The sequence below is a fragment of the Xyrauchen texanus genome, chromosome 38, assembly GCF_025860055.1.
Source record: "Xyrauchen texanus isolate HMW12.3.18 chromosome 38, RBS_HiC_50CHRs, whole genome shotgun sequence".
Lineage (NCBI taxonomy): Eukaryota > Metazoa > Chordata > Actinopteri > Cypriniformes > Catostomidae > Xyrauchen > Xyrauchen texanus.
The window spans coordinates 33,485,342-33,509,263 of NC_068313.1; the positions used below are offsets into that span (position 1 = coordinate 33,485,342).

The window sequence follows — 23,922 nt, forward strand, 5'->3', positions numbered from 1 at the left end:
TAGATAGATAGATAGATAGATAGATAGACCGACCAGAAATAATGACAGAATGATAGATAGATAGATAGATAGATAGATAGATAGATAGATAGATAGATAGATAGATAGATAGACCAGAATTAACGACAGAATAATAGATAGATAGATAGATAGATAGATAGATAGATAGATAGATAGATAGATAGATAGACCGACCGGAAATAAGGACAGAATGATAGATAGATAGATAGATAGATAGATAGACCAGAATTAACGACAGAATGATAGATAGATAGACCAGAAATAATGACAGAATGATAGATAGATAGATAGATAGATAGATAGATAGATAGATAGATAGATAGATAGATAGATAGATAGATAGACCGACCAGAAATAATGACAGAATGATAGATAGATAGATAGACCGACCAGAAATAAGGACAGAATGATAGATAGATAGATAGATAGATAGATAGATAGATAGATAGATAGACCGACCAGAAATAATGACAGAATGATAGATAGATAGATAGACCAGAATTAACGACAGAATAATAGATAGATAGATAGCTAGACCGACCGGAAATAAGGACAGAATGATAGATAGATAGATAGATAGATAGATAGATAGATAGATAGATAGATAGATAGATAGACCAGAATTAACGACAGAATAATAGATAGATAGATAGATAGATAGATAGATAGATAGATAGACCAGAATTAACGACAGAATAATAGATAGATAGATAGATAGATAGATAGATAGACAGATAGATAGATAGATAGATAGATAGATAGATAGATAGATAGACCAGAATTAACGACAGAATAATAGATAGATAGATAGATAGATAGATAGATAGATAGATAGATAGATAGATAGATAGATAGATAGACCGACCGGAAATAAGGACAGAATGATAGATAGATAGATAGATAGATAGATAGATAGATAGATAGATAGATAGATAGATAGATAGATCGATAGACCAGAAATAAGGACAGAATGATAAATAGATAGATAGATAAATAGATAGATAGATTGCATGAACACATGGACAGCATACACATGGACAAATGCCACTTAATCTCTCTCGCTCTCACACACACACACACACACACACACACACACACACACACACACACACACACACGTTGTGTTTCCATGTTTTATGGGGACTTTCCATAGACATAATGGTTTTTATACTGTACAAACTTTATATTCTATCCCCTAAACCTAACCCTACCCCTAAACCTAACCCTCACAGAAAACTTTCTGCATTTTTACATTTTCAAAAAACATAATTTAGTATGATTTATAAGCTGTTTTCCTCATGGGGACCGACAAAATGTCCCCACAAGGTCAAACATTTCGGGTTTTACTATCCTTATGGGGACATTTGGTCCCCACAAAGTGATAAATACACGCTCACACACACACACACACACACTCTCGCTCTCTCTCTCTCTCTCTGAATCACTCACTCACTCACTCACTCACTCACTCTGTTACAAGACTTTCACCTACTGTTGCACTTGTGTACACACTAGTGTGACAATAAAGTGATTTGATTGATTTGATTTGATATATCTCTCCCTGTCTCTCACTCACTGTCATACACTCTCTCTCTCGCTTTGACTCACTATCTCTCAATCTCTCTTTCTCTGTCTCTCTCTCTCTCTCTCACACACACACACACACACACTCACACTCTCTCTCTCTCTCTCTCTCTCTCTCTCTCACACACACTCTCTCTCTCTCTCTCTCTCTCTCTCTCTCTCTCTCTCTCTCTCTCTCTCAGCTAAGCAGACACGGATTGTTCACCAGCACGCGACAGTACATGAGCTCACCTGACAATCCGTATATCATTATATCTGTTGTTTAATTTAGATATTTATTAAATATCATCCTGCAAAAACTGGATGTATTTTGCTGCAATGACACGAATATTGACGTTGATGTTTCTCGCGCTCGAGCTGTCCTGCGTTTTCGCGCACAAAGGTAAAGCACATCAACTTATCTTCATCAAGCAACTTTCTTTCTTTCTTTCTTTCTTTCTTTCTTTCTTTCTTTCTTTCTTTCTTTCTTTCTTTCTTTCTTTCTCCCTCTTATTTGTGACTTGTGGAATCCTCGTGTCCTATTAAGGGAAAATATAGTGTTTTTAGTTGAGTATTTTCTGGTCCACTAAAAGTTTACTATATACGAATGTGTGGGTGTGTATGTATGTGTGCGTGTGCGCGCGCGTGTGTGTGTGTCAAATTGGGGAAAACTGATTTGCCTAATTATCACATCATAAAGCTTCATTCATATGAACAGTGAATGCCCAGATTGATCAGTACATTTTTAAAGATACCATTGCTTTAGAAAAGATGAGATGATTTAATTAATGTATTAATATACATTTTTGCACAGCTGCAGTTTTAAAAAAAAGCTGAGGAACTTGCAGGGGAACACAAGTCTTATAAGAGAAATCACACACTGACTTGTTGCATGAGGGACTGTGACTAACAAACTCAGTGCAGTATGAATTAATACAGGCTGATGAGAAAGACATGTGCTAATGAAAAACTCTCATCTGTGGAACAGAGGCATTTGGAGAATCTCATTCATTTCGGAGAGATCCAGAATGTGGATGGGGCGGCAGATTTAATTAGTTCATAAAACTCAAGAGGATATCCATATTCTGATGCTATTTTTGGGTTATTCTTTAGTGGTCAATTGTAAATCCCAGACTGTCTAGATCATTTCACTGATATCTGGAGAAGTCTTTTATATTAGACATTTCAGACAAAATCCATCCGTTGGTTGTGAAGGAACTTAAAATCTTGAAGATAGACTATTTCAACTCAATCTGAGCTCCTAAAGGAATAGTTCACCTAAAAGTGAAAACTGCCGTCATTTGCTCGCCCTCATGTTTTCCAAATGTTGTGCTTTAGATGTGACATTATTTATTTACAATCGTGCATGCCAGCTGAGAATATTGTAGCTATCTGAACATTAAAAATGCATAGCTTTGAAGCTTGTCTTACAGTTATTCTACAGTACACTTTTCTAAATGATAGTCAACACAAACTTTTGCTGGGATTGACAACACAGATATGGTCAGAGCTTCAAATGTCTGATCACCATCCACTTGCATTATAACCTACTGAGCTATGATATGTATTGACATTTTCTTCAAATGTGTTCTGGTGAAGAAAGAAAGTCATATACATCTGGGATGACATGAGGGTGAGTAAATGATGAGAGAATTTTCATTTTGGGGTGAACTGTCCCTTTAAAGGAACTTTTGATATAATGTTATGGTTGGGGTAAAAAAATTTAGGTAATTGGAAAAGCCATATTCGTTGACCGCTAATCTGAATATTGGCACATATGGGCACAAAATAGCAATGTTCTCCTGAGAATGACCCTGGTTTTTTTTTAGTTGGATGAATGGTTGTTTTGCTGGTTAGAATAGGTGTACACCATGCAATGAAACAAATTCACCTGCACACGCTAATATTAACCATTAAATATTATGAATCCCTTGAGTAATGTTTAGCAGAAACAAATATTATTGTGCTGTTTTAAAGTGTTTAAACGTTTGATGTGAGCTGATAAAATGTAGATTTGTTTTAGAAACGTGATTTGTGGAAGAGAGAGAGAGAGAGAGACACAGTCACAGTGAGAGAGAGAGATCCTTGCAATAGAACTGCCTTTGGAAAACACTAAATTAAATTGTCATTTAATTTTCGTCATCTTTTTTATTGTTGATTTCTCGTTTTAGAATATTTGCAGTAGTGTTTAATCATTTTTACACACACTCAGTCTTATTATAGTCACAGATGCAAATGTAAATTATCTTTTCAATATGCACAACAATGAAAAATATTTGTGGTGGGGAATTGGATTAGCTTTTAATTCAGTGCTCTCTAGCTGCAATCCTGTTGTAGTTTATGACAATAGTTTAAATCAGATTTTATAGGAGCTTAATTTGAGACAATGCGATTGCCTTTGTGGGACTGTGTGTGTGTGTGTGTGTGTGTGTGTGTGTGTGTGTGTGTGTGTGTGTGTGTGTGTGTGTGTGTGTGTGTGTGTGTGTGTGTGTGTGTGTGTGAGAGAGAGAGAGAGAGAAGAGAGCAGTGCATTATCCCTCTAATAAAATTCTAGAGTTTTATCAGTTCACAGACACACACTAGCTGACTGAAGATATTAAGCTTAAACTTCTAGCTTACTGATTATTCACGTAGCTCAGCGAGGAAAAAAATAATTTACCTATTTTATAAATGAAACAGGAAAGTTACAATTAAAAGTGGGACAGAGAGAGCAGCATGCATCTCTATTTGGTATGTTGTCTCTCTCCTTGATCAAGTCAAGTCAAGTGGTTTTTATTGATGACTTCTTAGTGGATTTTAAAGGAGCAGTTCACCCAGAAGTTCCAAGTCTATCATCTTGTACCATCATGTCATTACAAACACGAATGCTGTTTATTTCTCGTTATGCAACTGTTTTCAATCATTGGCAGTTCATGGTGACCACGTTTTTCAAGCTCCAAAAAGGTAAAAAAAGTAGGCCATAAGACATATGAAGTCATATGATACCTTAACGCGAGGAGCAGAAGTTGTTGTTCACTGAAAATCTAGCCTGCATTCATGTTCAGAGTTCAGAGAACTAATGTTGTTTAGCTGTCAATGATGTTGATGCATTGACTGAATGCATTGCTTTTATCTGAATGACCCACACTTAATATTTCAGGACCCTTTAGTCTGTTTGGTTCTGATCAAATTTTGTAGCCTTTTGCACATTGTCATTTTTACTGGATGTAGGATTATTACATAAAGAGTGGACAAGTTAATTACGTATACGAAGTTTCCAGAGCCTCCCCTTTCGGAGAATTCATCCTGTAATTATTATAATTATTTTTTTTGGCCAGGGATCATTTATTGACAGGAGAGAGTTTCTCTGATCTGTCCTACACCACCCTCTCTCTTTGAACTATTGCCTGAAAACGTGTGTAGGATTTGTGGTCGGAATTTCCATCCATCCAAAAGCAGCAAGCACTGATTATTTTACAGACAAAGCAGAATATACAGCCATGTTTAGGGTTATCTAGTTTACGGATTGCAAACTACCTCAAACCTTTTTTAATATCTTTAAAAATCTAATGTCACTAACCTCTAAAACTCACGGTCCAACGCTGAGACTAGATAATTACAGTGCCTGGACTGTTGAATCTTCAGGTCAGTATATTGCATTACGTTTCCAAGCAACAAAGGGGTAATGCATTATTACGAAGAGGAAGGAAGTAGAGCAGATCCTGGATTTTCAAATCAGTATACTGGTATTATGGACTTCTTACACATCATAGTTTTAATATCAAATAAAATTGCTTTCTATAAAAAAACTTAAACTCATTAAAACACATAAAACACCTTGTATATGCAATAATAATTTTAGACATTGGTTCCAGTCAACAGTAAATGCTGGTAAAGTGTGTTATTTGTGTGCAGATTACTATTTGTTAGTATTTATTTTCAATAAGTATTAAGCAATTGTTTTTGGTAACATTGTACTGAATTTAAAATGAGTGCTTTGATAGGGGACTTTCAGTTTTATGAATGGAATTAATACATTTATATTTTTATGGATATTTTAAAATAAAAGGTGTAATTCTATCGGGAAGACACGCAGGCTTGAGTGAAGTTTGAGATGCCATTTATTTGATAAATGTAAAACAGAAAGTAATGTCTCTCTCTTTGGCGTAGGCCCCGTCCGGCGGTCCGAGGGAGTTGTACCCGGAACCGTCGTGTCCTGCCGGAGAGAGGAGGCAGGAGCGAGGAGCCTACCCCCGTGCGGGACAGGGCTCAACTGGTGGTGGTGGGGTGGTGGAGGTTGCTGTGTTAGCACACTGAAACAGCAATGTGATAGATTGTGAGCAGACTTATAAAGCAATGGCTTACATACGATTGGCTAGGAATTACCCAGCTAATGATGCGATGATGTACAGCTGCTAGTCTTCCCGCTAGAACTACGCTGAACTTCCATTTCCGGCATCTCCCACTGGTCGTTCAACCATGTAGCCCCACCCCAAAATCAGGCCATTGGTTGAACCAATGTTGGTATGTGGGGCTGGTTGGGGTGTTCCAAAAACCGAGTTACATTGGTTACACTTTTTGGGGAAATCAATCTACCAACGGCTTGTTTTTATTTGACTTTGCATACTGTATTAAGGTGGGATATGAGAAAGTACATTAATATCGAAAAAATGACACCAGCCACCTTTAACAATGAAAGATTGGTACTTCGGAAGGTAATAGTGCGGAAAAATCTTGAACTAAAACCAGGATGTGGTGAACAGACCTTGTTAGGCTCCAGGGTGGTGAGTTTTGTGCTCGAGACTGGCTGAGGCAAGCGCTCTACATAGATTTGATTAATGTGCTGGTGGGTCAGAACCTCTCTGGGTTGTGAAAGCTCTCTGATTGATTATCTTCTCCTGGATCATATATATTCATTTGTGGAGTGAGTGTGCCGTCATTATCAACATCATCAAACAAAAAAAGCCATATGTAACTCCACTTGTACTGAGACTTTCTGTACTGAGTATTTGCACACCCGAGGGAGGCCCACCATGTGTTCGTCAATCATGTCTTTTTACTTTTAAAGAGATACTCCACCCCAAAATAAATTCTGTCGTTATTTACTCAACTTTTTGTTATTATAAACCCATGTGCTTTTATTGTTTCACCTTGAAACACAGAAGTAAAAACTTTTGAAGAATCTCTACACAGCTCTTTTCCATACAATTACAGTTCATTGTGAAACAGAAGCACCACAAGGGGCTGTTCAAACAGAGAACGTTTATAAAAAAATGTTGCACTGTTTTTGCAAATGATATTCTACATAAACATGCACTAGTCTGGCATATTTAACTGACTTCTTTCTGTTTTTTCAGTGTCTTGCGCAGGAGTTAGGGGTAGGTTTTTTAAAACATTGTGTTAAGTTAAAAGGACTACGAGTTTAAAAATGAGTCTTGCATCACTTGCATTCTGTTCAGTTTGTTGTGATGCATCTAGCTTTCTCTCCAGGTAGGGAAGGAGGTATTGCCCCAAGTGAAGGAGTTCAAGTACCTCGGGGTATTGTTCATGAGTGAGGGGACAATGGAGCGGGAGGTTGGCCGGAGAATCGGGGCAGCTGGGGCTGTATTGCACTCGCTCTATCGCACCGTTGTCACAAAAAGAGAGCTGAGCCGAAAGGCAAAGCTCTCGATCTACCGGTCAATTTTTGTTCCTACCCTCACCTATGGTCATGAAGGCTGGGTCATGACCGAAAGAACTAGGTCACGAGTACAAGCGGCCGAAATGGGCTTCCTCAGAAGGGTGGCGGGCTTCTCCCTTAGAGATAGGGTGAGGAGCTCAGTCATCCGTGAGGAGCTCGGAGTAGAGCCGCTGCTCCTTTGTGTTGAAAGGAGTCAGTTGAGGTGGTTTGGGTATCTAGTAAGGATGCCCCCTGGCCGCCTCCCTAGGGAGGTGTTTCAGGCACGTCCAGCCGGGAGGAGGCCTCGGGGAAGACCCAGGATTAGGCAGAGATTACATCTCCACACTGGCCTGGGAACGCCTCGGTGTCCCCCAGTCAGAGCTGGTTAATGTGGCTCGGGATAGGGAAGTTTGGGGCCCCCCACTGGAGCAGCTGCCCCCGTGACCCGACTTCGGATAAGCGGTTGAAGATGGATGGATGGATGGCATCTAAATGACCCTTAAAGGAATCCTTTTCATGAGCTTCCATCTATTCATGTTCACATCCAGCTAGAGGTCTGCTACCCGAACTAGCCCGACGGGACCCGACAAATCGCAAGGTTTCAGGCCGGGTTTGGGTCAGTTTCTCCAAGTATAACTTCGAGTTCGAGTCAGGTTTGGGTTTGTAATGAATTATTATTAATACTACTATAGCTATCAATATTTTGATAATATATATGTACAGTATTTAATATAATATAATAATTTTTTTTAATACTGAATATTATTTTTTAATTTGAATGTAACTTGTTTTGCAAACACTCACAGATGTGTGAACAGACAAGTTAGGGTGAATGTGTTTTTGTGTGCATCTGCACTGCTTTTCAATTGATTTTCCATGTAAATGTAATGGTAGCCAGCTGGTGCATGATAGCTGTGCAGTGTGTAATCCTCACTCTCCTGGCCTTAACAGACGCACTAGTGACTGTGGCTTGAGGCCATGTCTTTTATAGCCTCCTTGTTAGCATGTACAACTCCCATGCTGGGGATCGCCGGTTCGAAACTTGCTCAGAGCTGGTCGAGTAGGACGGGTGACACAAACATGCATCACGTGCAGCAACGGCATATTTTTTAGACATTTTTTAGATACAGTTGTTTCATTGTTTGAAAAAGAGCTGCCTAAAGATCCTTCAAAAATGTCTCCTTTTGTGTTCCATTGAAAAATAATAAGCATGCGGCTTTGGAACAACATGAGGCTGGTAAATAATGACAGAATTATAATTTTTGAGGGCACTTTCAGCCCTTTCTTGCAATTATGCAAGTATCCCTGTGCCCACATACACACTACTCTCATATAGGAGGTGATTAGGAGTGTGTTTTAGAGTTTAGGGGTTCTTACATCAGGTCTATAATGTAAGTGTTACAGCAGTATTGCAGAGCAATACTCATCCACCCTCCTTCCACAGATTGCTGAGACTCTCAAAGTGGACAGGATAAAGTGAAACAAGTGAGAAAAGATATTAAGAAATAATATTTTTCTCTCTCTCTCTCTTTCACACACACACACACACACACACACACACACACACACTGGTGCGGCTATTATGTGGACTCTCCATACATTTACATTTAAATTTATGCATTTGGCAGACGCTTTTATCCAAAGCGACTTACAGTGCACCGATTACAGGGACAATCCCCCCGGAGCAACCTGGAGTTAAGTGCCTTGCTCAAGGACACAATGGTGGTGGCTGTGGGGATCGAATCAGCAACCTTCTGATTAATAGATATGTGCTTTAGCCCACTACGCCATCACCATCCACAGACATAGACATAATCATTTTTATACTGTATGAACTATAGATTATATCCCCAAACCCTAACCCTACCCCTAAACCTAACCTTCACAAAAATAGACATAATGATTTTTATACTGTATGAACTATAGATTATATCCCCAAAACCTATCCCTAACCCTAAACCTAACCTAAATTTGTGAGCTCTTCTCACAATCCAACCTGGTTAAACCCAGGATGGATCGTAGGTGGGCCAGCCTAAATATTTCTAACCAGCGAAGATGTTCCATTAACAGGGTCCTTGTTTCGCAAGCATAAAGAAGGGAGGGAATGATCATGGCTGAGAAGACCTGAAGCTTCATGCGGAGTGACAGACCAGGTAGCTTCCGCACAGCGTTACGTAACCGATGATAAGATAATGCCGCTCGACTGATTCGGAGTGAGATCTCCGCTGCTAAACTGGAGCCGGTCGTGAGCACACTGCCCAGGTGTGGGAAACTCTCCACTGTCTCCACAACTGCTGTATCACCGATTGGAAGCTGGGGGGTGGAGTGTCTGATGGGACAAAGTACCCAGGTAGGTGTTTAGTTTTGGTGGGGCTGATGGTAAGGCACCACCTCTTAGTGGCAAGCTCCAGGTTCAGTAGCAGCACCCCCAACTCCTCCACTGAGTGAGCAGCAATTACCAGATCATCGGCATACATAACATGGTTGAGCAATAGGGAGCCATCCCTTGACCTCACCTGGGCATCGATCAGCCTCCCTTTGTATCTGTACCAGATGGAAATTGAAGGCTTTCCGAACTACGTGGTCAAAATAGATGTTAAATAATGTGGGAGCAAGAGAACATCCCTGTCACACCCCAAGGTGTACAGGGAATGGCTCTGACTCCCAGCCACGTAGTTTTACCCAGACCCGCTCACCTTCATGAAGGTCCTTTATGATCATGAGCAGAGGGTCAGGGACTCTGAAAGCACGAAGAACAACCCAGGGCCCAGGCCTACTGATGGTATCATAGGTTTTATTTATTTCTAGCAAAAGTTTTTATTTAAATGCATTAATATTTTCACTTTTAAGAGCAAAGTAAATGTACAGACACATTAGCATTTCACTGTAGATGCTAGAAATATCCCGACCCTTATTGAAATGGAAAATATGATTGGTTAAAAAATATCCAATTCTGTCTAAAACTAAATTTGTGATTGTCTATTTCTCCCGTGCCTTCAGTTGCGGTCCTGCCTCCCGATGCTCCGTGCAGAGAATCTCTGTACACTTATTAAAAAAATTATAATAATCACAATTCACTAATTTAAGTGGGCTATACTACACTACTACACTACTGGTTCAATATAAACGTTCTTGTGGCGGCATCAGCCAGTTAGCATTGTCATGTTGTCATTTCTGTGCGACTCCAGATTATTATATATATATATAATAGTGTGCATATATGACTCAGTTGATTGGTTTAGAAAATCCTGTTGCAGCAGGACTTAGCGAAGGTGGTGGATTTCAATTTTGGGGGCCGTTTGTGCCAGCTGAGCAACTAAAAGATAGCTCTCCAGGACTTAGTGAACTCCTTAGTTTGAGTTATAGCACTCTCTCAGTGTCAGATTTTCAGAGCCGCTGCTCTTCTTCTGTTTTCCTGTATTCATCACTCAGTATGTCACCATTTTTGTGATGCTTTATCTTTCTCTCTCCTTTTGAAGCTAAACACTGTTGAGGCTATCTTCCATCTCTCTGGCATGCTGACAAATTTGTACGATCTTTTAGTCTCACCTGTTATACTGACTATTTTGACACACGCAACTTAATCTTTGAGCAAACCTAGATTGTTTATCTTTTTCTTTTGGTCTTGTTCCTGCTTTAAATTCACTAATAATTCTCCATTAGACAAACAAAGTCATTTAATCGCACAGCTAGTTTGTCAAAGTCACGGGCGGCACAGCATGTTTGTTTATTCTGTTCTGATTGAACTGAACTCATTCGGGTCTCATCTCCGCCCCGCTCATCTCCAGTAATCTTCTGCAGAATTAAGTCCAGCTCAGTCCATTAGTGCACCTTAATGAAAGCATTACAGTGTTTAGTCCAATCAGAGTCACCCAATCAGGTGCCTTAACCCTCTGTGTTTAGAGAGACAGTGATTTTGTATGGCATTGTCCATGTAAATCGATCCCAAGGCAAATGTCCCGACCAAGACCAACTAGATAAACTGATTTTGCATTAGACCTGGAAATTCTTAAAATGTCATTTCATTCTGTTCTTCCTCTGTCAGGCACAATGGAGCTGCAGGGTAGCAGTCACACTCCTTCAATGGCTTTCCATAGTGTTACTGGGGGAATTGGTGATTATCATTGTGGGTGTGTGTGTGTGTGAGCGATGTGGTTGGGACTGATCCACTGAGCCTCGTTAGTTAGCGCTAATGCTTACGGGACTTATGCTGAGGCAACCTTCAGCATGAATTAAAGAAGTTAATGCCATATTTTATAAAGTAGACCTTACAAAAAGTACTGTGGGGGAACTATGGTACAGTGATATCGGATGATCAACTTGATATATCAAAGATTACTTTGGCATCTACTGTGTTCAGCAATTTGAGGGTTATTTTTAAAAATCCAGTACAATTACTAGTTACAGTACTTACTAAAATACCACAATACTGTATGAACGTAATTAACCTGACTACTTCAGTTACTTTTGGATTGCATAAATGTCTTAAATATCCCAGCAAAATGCATTACCAGTAAAAAGGAAGTTTTATCTTTGAGAAGAAAGTAATCCATTGAAAACTGGTCCTGTTATTAATCCCCACTAAATGTATTTGGAATCTGATTACACCCATAATGGAATACCGTGGTTGATTTCCATATTTGTCTACCATTGATTTTTACATGGTACTTCATTGTACCTCAAAGAACACCATGGCATTTCTATAGTAGTCCCCATGGTTTTTGTCCAAAAACTGAGGTAATACCATAGTATGCTTTTGTAAGACGAGAAGGACAGATTGAGAAAGAAAGAAAGAAAGAAAGAAAGATGCATTTGTGTGGGCAGATTGGATACTCTGAATCTTGGATAACACTCAACAGCTGCCAGTGGATTAAAACAGCTTTACGACAGATTAACACACACAATATTTGCTCTGTTGTGTGTGTGTGTGTGTGTGTGTGTGAGAGAAATAAATATTTCTTCTGGTTGGTACTGCTTGCTCTTTGACTGACCTAGGAAGCGAATGTGTTTCTGTGTTGATTTGGTTCCTCCAGTGGCAAAGCCATTAGTCTTAATAAATATGTTTTCCTCTCTGCTGAGTATTTGTCAGTGTGTGCCGTTATTGGACAAGGAATGAATGTTGATAAGTTGTAGAAAGTGTCTGAGGCTTCGTTGAACATCTACTTGCACTCCGTGTCTTTCAAAAGTAGTCAGTTTTTAACAATTTGCCCTCCATTCTATCTCACACTCTCCATTACTCTAATGTTCCCTGTCTTTCTCCTGTGCTTCTCTCAACTTTGAGCGGGATTAGTTGGTCTCAGTGGGACATAAAATAAATGAAATGGCCCTGTCCTTTAGAAGGCATACTTTATTTCTTAACCAGAAAAGTTCAGGAAAGAGTGAAGAATGCAAGACTATTACAGGTGCACCTGTAGGTTGACCAGTGGTGGTGTAGTGGTCTAAACCACATAACTGGTAAACTGGTAATCAGAAGGTCACTGGTTCGATCCCCACAGCCACCACCATTGTGTCCTTGAGCAAGGCACTTAACTCCAGGTTGCTCCGGGGGGGATTGTCCCTATAATAAGGGGTCTGTAAGTCACTTTGGATAAAAGCGTCTGCCAAATGCATAAATGTAAATGTAATTCACTAGAGATGTTAAATAAATTCAAATGATTGTTTTTTTTTTATACGTTTTGTTTTAGTCACTAGTTTTAATTATTAAAAGAATATTCCAGGTTCAACGCAAGTTAAGTTCAATCATCAGGATTTGTGGGACAATGATGATTGCCATTGCCAAAATTTTCTTTAACCCTTCCTTGGTCCTGCCACTCAAATTCCACTGAAGAACTCACCGGGTCAAATTGACCCGGCATTTTTAATTACAACTAAACACACAAACACTCGCACAAACACACACACGCATACATTGTGTGTGTGTGTGTGTGTGTGTGTGTGTGTGTGTGTGTGTGTGTGTGTGTGTGTGTGTGTGTGTGTGTGTGAGTGTAGGTGTGTGAGTGCATATGTGTATGGAGAGGGTGTGCGGGAAGAGAGAGAGAGAGAGAGAGAGAGCGTGAGCGAGCGAGAAAAGGAGGTAATCAATGGAGCACAGCAGCAGAATATACGAATGTGTGTGTGCATTACATTTAGCATGCTAACCGATTAGCCTGCTAAGCTAGCATACACTTCACTTAATAATATCAAACCTTCCTATAATTTTGAGCCTCCATGTAAGATATTACCACCTTTCTTAATTGCACAGATTCAGTAATCTTCAGTTGATTCTAGAGAGACACAACGAGAAAAGGGAGAAAGACGTGTGAGAAAGTGTATAGCTGAAAAGAGATAATGATGACCATCGACACTGATGTTCTAACAGCTAAAATCCTCATAGGCTACTATTGAATGACGTTGTATGTCAAATGTGAATTGATTGAACTGTGTATTGAGTATCGCGGTGGTCACGATGGCTTCTTTTCAAAATAAATAGAATACATTTTTCTCTCCCTCTCTTCTCTTAGTAAATAAGCACAAGCCATGGATCGAGAGTTCATATCATGGTGTCATCACAGAAAACACAGATGTGGTTCTGTTGGATCCCCCTTTAGTCGCTCTGGACAAAGACGCACCCGTACCGTACGCAGGTGAGTGACGGAGTACAAACCTTTTGGAAAAAGTCTTGCAATGCAACTCTATGCAACAGAGACACAAGGACAAAAAAAACACCTTAAAAGCACCATAAATGTGGTCCATATGACTCATGCTCTCAATTCTGTCTTTTGAAGCCATACAATAGCTTGATGTTCAAAAATTGGCATGCTGAAGTGGCTTGGCAGTTTTAAAGTCAGTAATTGCAAACATCATTGTTCGTGTGCTCTTTGGATATTCTGAATAGAGAATGAGATTTAAGAGCTGCAGCAGAGGGGAAGATTTAAATAGAATAATAACTTCAATTTCAGTGTATTTCATAGAAATACACTGACTTCAATAGCTTCAGAAGAAATTAATGTAATATGTTACACAAATCATATATCTACTTACATTTTTTTTTTTGTACTTTCTGCAGCATCCTATACATGCTCAATATTAGGGATGGGAGTCATAAGAAATATTTCTGATAATTCCTGTTCCTTAACGGTTCCATTAGTGATTTTATTTGTTCGTGTCCTCAGCAGCCTGTTAGTAAATGATTCAGTCATTTCAGATTTACTCAGTGATCATTCTGTGGTCAAAAAGTTTTTGTTTCACTAAAATGGCTCATAAGAGTCATTTGTTCAAGATTCGCGCTACATGACGAATGTTTATGATTCACTAGAACGAAATGGCTGATAAGATTCATTCATTCAGAAATTGGGCTGAAACTGACACATAACTAGTCGCTACTACACTAGTCACACTGCATGTTTCTTTCTGCAGATTCAAAAGAACTGATTCATATGAGTCAATTGATTGGGAATCAGATGGTCATGCTGCGTTGTAGATTCAGTAGTGGGGCAGCTGTTAGTATGGCGTTCCGTCCACATCAGAACTGAACCGAAAGTCCTGAATATCATATGGTTCTGATGTTTTTTAATTTTTTTAAATAGACTGATTCTTGTTTCCCAACCCTAGTTTCTACGATATAGAAAATAATGAAAACGAGCTATAGAGAAGGGAAGAAAGAAAATGAAGAAGAAATTGGATCTTTATAGGCTACTGGGTTTTTAGTACAGTGCTACACACACATCTTTCCTGAGGCAGTTTCAGTTGGTGTGTGTTCCATCTGTTCTCTCTGATTATTAGCTGCTTTATGCTATTCCAGATCCCCCTGTTGGTTGCCAGATCTTGCCAGTTGGCAGATCGTATTAGACAGTGTTTCAGATACTCACACCAAGCTATACTGCCTGTGACTGCCTCAGGTCACACACACAAACACACACAAACAGATGCATTTAACAACTAGCTAGGAAAAACAGGACGATTCTGCCTGAGGGACAGACACAATACTGTATATATGAGTGTGTACTTGGGCTGGGTATGTTTGGCGTTGTTGTGTGTACACTTTATAGGGATCCGAAGTTATAAAGAATAAGCTGGTTATTCGATACATGGTCATCCAGCTTCACAAGTAAGGCTGGTTAAGGAGCATTTTTAGCTGGAGAGCAGCATGACCATACTGGTCCACTTGCTGGACCAGCACCAAACCATCTCCATCCACACTGCTGTTTTTAAGCATTTTCCAAAAGTTGCTTGTCCACACTGAAATGTATAAAAACACTAAAATCCCCTTACTGCACATGTGGACCGCACACTGTATGAAACGCAATTGTCCTCGTGTTCTGTCGCTGGACAGCGATTCCGAGTAAACGTCCCGTTGCCATTGAAAGAATGCAATGTAACATTATTTTTTAACAATGCTATCAAAGTGAATGAATGTTGCATTTATATAGCACTTTTTCAGACACTACACTCAAAGTGCTTTACACAGTGAACAGGGGGACTCTCCTCAACCACCACCAGTGTGCAGCATCCACCTGGATGATGCAACAGCAGCCATAGTGCACATGGCCACACACCAGCTATTGGTGGAGAGGAGAGAGTTGAGTTATAGAGCCAATTAATGGATGGGGATTATTAGGAGGCCATGATTGAGAAGGGCCAATTGAGGAAATTTGGCCAGGACACCAGGATTACACCCCTACTCTTTTATGAGAAGTTTAAAGCCCCCTGGGATTTTTAGAGACCACAGAGAGTCAGAAACTTGGTTGAAAATCTCCATTGGTGCCATTTTACAATAGTGTCCCCATCTCTATTCTGGGCATTAGAACCCACAAAGGCCACAGGGCTAGTATCCTCTGCTGGCCACACAAACACCTCTTCCAGCAGCAACCTTAGTTTTCCCAAGGAGGTCTCCCATCCAGGTACTGGACTGGCTCAACCCTGCTTAGCTTCAGTGTGTAACCGGTTTTGAGCTACAGTACCGTTATAACACAGGCCGCCATCTTGATTGTTTTGGTTGAATGGATTACATTTATGCACCACATGACAACAAATAAGTTTTCAGATTTATCTGTTTTTGTAATCCACACTACAACGCGAAGACGGCGGTTTCAAATGTATCCACTTGGGAGAGCATTTTCAAAAAGCTGACAAAAACAGTGTGGACGGAAGGCCAAAACGTATAGAAAAAGATGCGTTTTGAAAGGAAAACGTAATAGTGTGGACGTGGCCTTAGACTAGTTATAAAAAACAAGCTCTGTCTGTCTCTGTGTGTGTGTGTGTGTGTGTGTGACCTGGCGACCCGAGTTCGATTCCCTTGGCCAACACCAGTGACGATTATCTGAACCGGTCCCGGGCCTCCCCTAGGTCGACTCAGCCTAAAATGAGTACCTGGTGCGGTGTGTAAAACATTGCGACTGGGGAGACAAAGGCGGTCGGGCGTGGTGCTGGCCACCCACCCCCTCGTGTACCGTTCCGGCCTTCATAGGTGCTCGCTAACAGCACTTGCACGTGCCCCTACAGTCTGTTAAGGCTAAATGGGGGATCTTTGTGTGTGTGTGTGTGTGTGTGTGTGTGTGTGTGTGTGCTTTACGAGACAGTTGTGAGAAGCAAACTATTAAAAATCAGCTTATTCAAAAAATCTAATTAAAAATGTACAACACTTGTGCACATAAGCCGGTATAAATGCAGGAAAAGTTGTTTACGTGTAACTTGAAATCATGCTCAATGTGAACCAAAAATCCTAAAGCCCATCTGAAACATTTTAACAAGTTTTGAGGGGAATTCTTAAAAAAAAAAAAAATCATTCTTCTTCCTCTTTCTCTCTCCGTTTTCCACTGTGATCCATCGGCGCCCACACTGTTGATATTATACCGCTTGCCGTTTTCCCTCCTTTTCTGTGAAATACTACAAAACTTCTCTTTCTTGTTTCTCCTTAATAAATGAGTTAGGGAGTGGAGTGTTAGTGACTGAACCCTTGAAATAGATTGTGAGATACATGAAACACACTCGCACACTCTCTCACACACACACACACACACACACACACACACACACACACACACACACACATGTTGTGTTTCCATGTTTTATGGGGACTTTCCATAGACATAATGGTTTTTATACTGTACAAACTTTATATTCTATCCCCTAAACCTAACCCTACCCCTAAACCTAACCCTCACAGAAAACTTTCTGCATTTTTACATTTTCAAAAAACATAATTTAGTATGATTTATAAGCTGTTTTCCTCATGGGGACCGACAAAATGTCCCCACAAGGTCAAAAATTTCGGGTTTTACTATCCTTATGGGGACATTTGGTCCCCACAAAGTGATAAATACACGCTCACACACACACACACACACACACACACACACACACACACACACACACACTTGTTCAGAGATACAGTGGGGTTCAAAAGTCTGAGTCCACTTGTGAAAATGCATCTCTTTTGCATTTTTCTTTACAAAATATATTATTAGCATGAATTTAAGCATCCAGCTTGTTTTGAGAATATTTTGAAACACATCTTCTGCGCTTCAATGGAGGAAATCTGACCTTACAAAGAAGTTAGTCAACATTTTGGTGACTGTATATATTAATGACCTATAAATAGTGCAGAATCTTAAATATTTCGAATACATTTTACGCAATAATTTTTCTTTGTTTGAAATATTTCAGAAATGCAACAACATTCTGTTTATTTACAGGTTTTCAATGTGGACTTTTAGTGCAGAGCAGTTCACTTATTAAAAGCTCTGACGTTTATGTTGTCTTAAAATGCTAATACTGTCACCACATGTTCACATCTCCCCACAGCATATCGTTTCATGTGATTACTGCCACATGTGACCTTCCTGGCTGTATTCCGAGAAGAACATTAATTAAGTATTATATAAACACATTCCCTTGAGAGACAGAAAGGAGAAGGATGAAGGAGGATGAAGGAAGAGTTCTAGGCCATAATGTGATTTAAATGACATGACTAGAGATGTCCCGATCAGCTTTTTTGGCCCCCGATCCGATTTTTTTAAATATTAAATATCTGCCGATACGGATCCGATACTTGTTTTTGCCTAGATAATAGAGCTGCAGACTGTTTTTTTGTTTGTTTACAAAGATAACTAAGTAAACAAAGTAACTAAAAAGATGTCTTCAGCTTAATGCATTTAACTTAGTGCAGCTAGCATTTTTATAAAACTCAGAATGGTGTAATAGCTTATTTTAACTTTAATATTCAGTTTCAGAAATAAATCACAAATCCACTCAGTTCTGTATGGATGAATAGAAATCTTACATACAAATACAAATGGTGTAAACAGCTTGAATTGAATAGTCACAACAACAAATTAATTATTTAAAAACGAATTCAAAATTTCGCAATTCCACTACACCAAGTGGCGTAAACAGTTACACTTGAACAGGCCCAAGTTCAACAATAATGCATTCAATAAAACTAATTCAAAACATATTCCTATTATATCCCTCGTGTTTAGCATCTCCTCGATGGCCTGTTTTACATGCTCGGTGTGTATGCAATACTGCGCGCTTAAACGTGGGGGAATCAATCCAGTGTGCAGTGAGGCTGAGCAATGACAAACATCAGAGCTCCAAATGTCTGTTGTAAAACTAACAGCAGTCACATTATGTTTTAAATCACCTGGTATGTTGTCACGAACCTTACTGTACAGCTCTGGTAAGACAGCTCCAAAAGACAGCAAAAACCTGCATTCTGTACCACAGAGATGGGCTGGCTGTCCGAAGCTATGAATTCAACCACTTTCTCTGTGATCTTTTTGGCCTTTTTGCTGTCCTTTCTGCATTTCGCGGCACCGTTTTGTGGTCTGTTCTGCATAATTTGAGCATTTTAGCTTATCGCGGACCATTCGGCACATTTCACGGACGACCCACCGGCCCGCTCGGTTTTCCCGATGGCCAGTCTGCCCCTGATTGGCCCCAAAGTGCGTCGGCCCACTGGGAAAATGCCCGGTATGCCAGATTACCAGTCCAGCCCTGTCTCCGATCCGATACTTGCGATAAGAACATGATGTTAATTTTCATAAACTCCTGGCTCTTTTAGTTCTGGGAATTTCTAGAAAGTAAAATCCTGTAAAAAAAAATTTCGCACACTCTTTTATTTTTTTATTTATTTGCCTTTACTAATAATGTCCAACAATGTATGTACATGCAAATGTGACAGGGCGGAGGGCGGGGCCGGGTCGTGATTATACATGTCCGTAAACGATCTCTCTCTCGTCGCACCACCGTCCGCAATCGGCCTTTATCCCTCTCGGAGGCATAATTAGCCTGATAAGGGACCGGGTGTGTATAATCACGACCCGGTCCCGCCCTCCGCCCCGTCACAGCATATCAGGAGATTTATGCCATGTCACATGTTTTTCTGAAAGTTGTGAAAATTCCTACCTCTGTGTATGTTTCAGCACATCTCAAATTCTTGTGTTTAATGGAATTCTGTTGTGGAAATGACGCTGATGGAAATTAGATTTTTGTATGTTTTGAATGATTCCTTTGTCTTGCTAAAGCCAATTTCATAGCTAGCATCTGATGTATACTAGTGACCACACTTTAAGCATAATTTTGCAAAATGACTTCTTGATTGGAAATGACGGTCAAAAATAAATAAATGAAATAATCTGCACACTGGTGATGTTTACCTTCATTTTCTTCAAACATAATTTGTCTTATATTTCATCTGAAGCATGCTAAATTGTATGACTTGGTGAAAAAGTACACTATAGTTTGATAAAGTCTAATTATCAATCGCCACAACTGTGGGACAGACATAATTTTCACAAAATACAAATGGTATTTACATTTGTTTTACTCTTTGTTTAGCCATTTTTCACTATAAAAGCATTTGAAAAGTACCAAAAATAAATGATAAAGGTCTAGTTTAATGAGTTTTAATGAAACCTTCATATAACCAAAAGTAAGTCTTTTAATTTTGTTTTTTGATGAACAAATTTGCCTGAAGTGTAAGTAACACCCCTATATACTGTATAATGTTATCAAGCACTTTAAGCTTTTAAGTTGTAAGTTTTAATGCACATTGAGTGTTATGTTTCTTACCTAATCAAGACACATTATTCATACATGCAAAAGTGCAAAAAAACATCCACTCGTGTCAGAAAGAATTACATTTTTGTTTGACATGTAACGTTTTCAATGTGCTGTTTCAGGTAATGTGCAAATAAAATATAATTAAATATAAAGTTTGATTAATGGTTCACCAGCAACCTCTGCTGAAGTGTAATTAATTTAGGGGCTGTAATTTATGTTAAACCGTGATTGAGGTTGTTAAAAGGGTAATTGCTGGAAGGTTGCAGAACAACATACATTTGAATAATTGATGGGTGTAATGCTCCAGTGATTTGAACAGAGTTTTGTAAAGGAGTAGCAATTTATATGGTGCTGTGTGAGTGACAATAGCCACAGGTTATTTATTTCACTCAAGCTGATATAAAATATAAGATTCAGTTTCAGTTTCTGAACTATTCTTGAAATATTTAAATCTTAAATACTATAGGATCTGTAGCTCAAAGTACACAGAACAAGCAAAACGGAGTAAACCTGAAGGTGATAAGTGACAGAATTGAGAGGAAGAGTGAGCGACAGAGGAAAAGAGATGGAGAGAGAGAGAGTGTTCATCGTGTCAAATCACACTAGAGATTTAAATGATAAAAGACAGCATTCAATAGTGTCTGAGGGCACTCAGAGTGCAGAATTTATCTCTGAGCGACTGGAACAGAGAGTATAACTTATATCCGCTTGGTCTTTGTTTGTGTGTTTCTCCTCTCTAAAAGGCAGCTTGTAAGCATTGATTAAACATGGTGGTGGTAAATGAGAGACCGGATACTAAGGATTCTGTAAACCAGGTGTTTGTTTACTGTTGTAAATGCATATGATCTCAGAATTAAAGATTATATACACTGCAAGTTTAAATGTGTCACAGCCATCTGTACATTACAGATAGATTTAAAGGAATGTTCTTGGTTAAATAGAAGCTCCATCGACTGCATGATTGACACAGGATATACCTCAAAAGTACCTCATTTTGTAAAAACAAACCAAAAAACGGTGAGAAATGCACTTAAAATGGATGTCTATGGGGCAAGTGTACAACACTCCCCATCAAACTGATCGCACTGTAAATTCGGCTACAGTAAATCGAAAGTTCTTCAGATGAAATCGGTCTGTGCTTACTGAAATTCTGAATGTTGCCCCCAGTGGCCAAAGCTGGAAGTGAACACATGGACATATGAATGAAATATCCACAGAGTGACCCCAAAAGTGAGATGTGTTTTAATTGTAAAATATTTAACAGTCAACTGGAATGCATATTTTATTAACTCTAAACCCCAACTCAGACCCCAACCTTAAACCTAACCTTTAGTTGAATCAAAATATAACTTTGGAGTGAAAATAAACTCTCACCATTTTTATGTGAACAGCATTACTTTCGGTTTTCCATGGGACCTGTGTCTCAGAGGTTGCTCGTGCAACACGCAAACAATGGTGCTAGATGGAAATGTATTCACACTTAAATTGATGCATGTTGAATTGATGCAAATGTTGGTAATTTGCACTAATTCAGCAGAATGGGATTGATTTCAGGGTTCCCAAACTTCCGGATACAACATGTCAATATCCCATGTGATCATGTTGGAGAAATGCTGAAGTTTGTTATTTCTGACGCCACTAGCATCAATCAACAGAATTGCAAAAATAATGACAGCTTTCGAACAGGTTTCCTCAACAGCCTGATCTCACATAAAATCGGCATGTGTGCGCCGATTTTTCTTTAGCTGAAATCGGTATACGTTGACCGAATTTGAAAACACTGCCTCCAGAGGCTAAAGCGGTAAGTGTTTCAGAGCATATAAACAAGTGTGGCATCCATTTATATCCAGGAGGTCGCCAGAAGCCAGTTGTAAAAATAATTGTTTTCAGCTGAACAGGGTGTAAAACAGTGAAGAGAAATGCCTATTTTATTTCCTCTACCCCAACCAAAACCCAAATCTAACCCTAACCATTCATATGTAGAGACAAAAATGCAATTTTAGGGACAAAAATGCAACCACTTATCATGCCTGTGATTGTTTATACAAGCGTGCTTACTTCCTTGTTGGATTGGGGATTGAGCTGTGGTCTCCCATGCAACTGACGCAATGTGCTACCAGTTGAGCCGTGAGGGAATCTAGTTGTTGTTGAGCCATTCCAAATATGTCCGATGGGAGATAGGGCATACCAGTGAGTCGGCATACTGTTGCCGATCCTAGCGTAACAGAACTTTCAGAAAAAGCATGCCGACTTCCCGTGTGATCACGTTGTCCTCAACATTCCCCTCATTTGCCATTGTTCAGACAAACGGAAGTCCCGCCCCAAACTAAAGCCACTGTTGTTATATCAGGCTGGTCGAGATGCTTAAACAAATAAGGCAGTGTTTACATGTCTCTGAGGAATCAAACTGAAGTTTGGATTGGAGAAAGTTTTTTTACAAAGGGAAAAAATGACACAAATCACCTCTAGGCTCTTGATAACCACAGGAAATAATTTATATTCTTACCTCAGTTTATAAAATTACGTAAATTACATAAACCTCAGAGACACAGCATAGCAGAATTGCAATGTTTGTTTAAAGCAATTAAATAATATTTAATATTCACTAAATATGGCTAAAAACTACACATAACAATAGATGAATAGACACGTAGAAAATGCACATTAACAGTCACACAAAAAGGTTAAAGCTAGTCGACACAACTCCTAATATTTTAGTACAAATTAAGCACATTTTACAAGTAGTAAATATACTAATATATATATATATATATATATATATATATATATATATATATATATATATATATATATATATATATATATATATATATATATATATATATATATATATATATATCATTTTTTGCTCAACATGTTTACTGAAAAAAGATTGAATCTCCTGAAAATATCAACTTTCATCAGTTGGAGACTGCATAGCAAAAATGCAACGCTGCATTAGTGGTCAAACTTTTTCTATATTCACACAATGAAGCCTATTCAGTCAATCATAGATAAACTATTCCAAATGATTATCAACTGTTTTTATGCTAAAACAAAACACAACTTTTTTATATCATTCATGGTGTATTAAAGGAATATTCTGGGTTCAATACAAGTTAAGCTCAATCGACAGTATTTGTGACAATGTTGATTACCACAAAAACATTTTTGGACTTACTTGCCCCTCCTTTTCTTCTGGGTTACAGTGAGGCACTTATAATGGAAGTGAATGGGAGCAAATATTTGAACGTTAAAATACTCACAATTTCAAAAGTATAACCACAAGATATAAACGATATTTGTGTTAACATGTTTTTATCGTGCTTAAATCGCTTATTAACTTTTCTGTGTGAAGTTATAGACAATTTTACAACTTCGTTGCTATGACGATGTAACGTCAGCAAACCCTAAATGTAAAAATGACCATTTAAACTACTTAACAGCTCAAATAATACAGAAGTTTTAACCGAAGCACTAATATAAGTGCTTTTATAAGCTTTACAGTTCTGCCTTTAAACCCTCCAAACATTGCCCCCATTTACTTCCATTTATTTTTTTATTTTTTTAAGTCGAAATATATTTTTGTGGTAATCAATATAATGCCACAAAAGCTGTCAATTTAATTTAATTTGTATTGTCAATAGTATTGACAA

At 38.8% G+C, this 23,922-nt stretch overlaps 1 protein-coding gene across 1 annotated transcript in view; it reads left to right on the forward strand.

The window, feature by feature from the left end:
• The first annotated feature begins 1,890 nt into the window (after positions 1-1,890).
• The window catches only part of LOC127631960 (calsyntenin-2-like), a 69,022-nt gene continuing 46,990 nt past the window's right edge, over positions 1,891-23,922 (forward strand). Inside the window, exons 1-2 of the mRNA XM_052110387.1 lie at positions 1,891-1,987; positions 13,723-13,845. Coding sequence (XP_051966347.1) covers positions 1,909-1,987; positions 13,723-13,845 — 202 coding nt within the window. The 5' untranslated portion in view covers positions 1,891-1,908. The remainder of the gene's footprint in view (positions 1,988-13,722; positions 13,846-23,922) is intronic.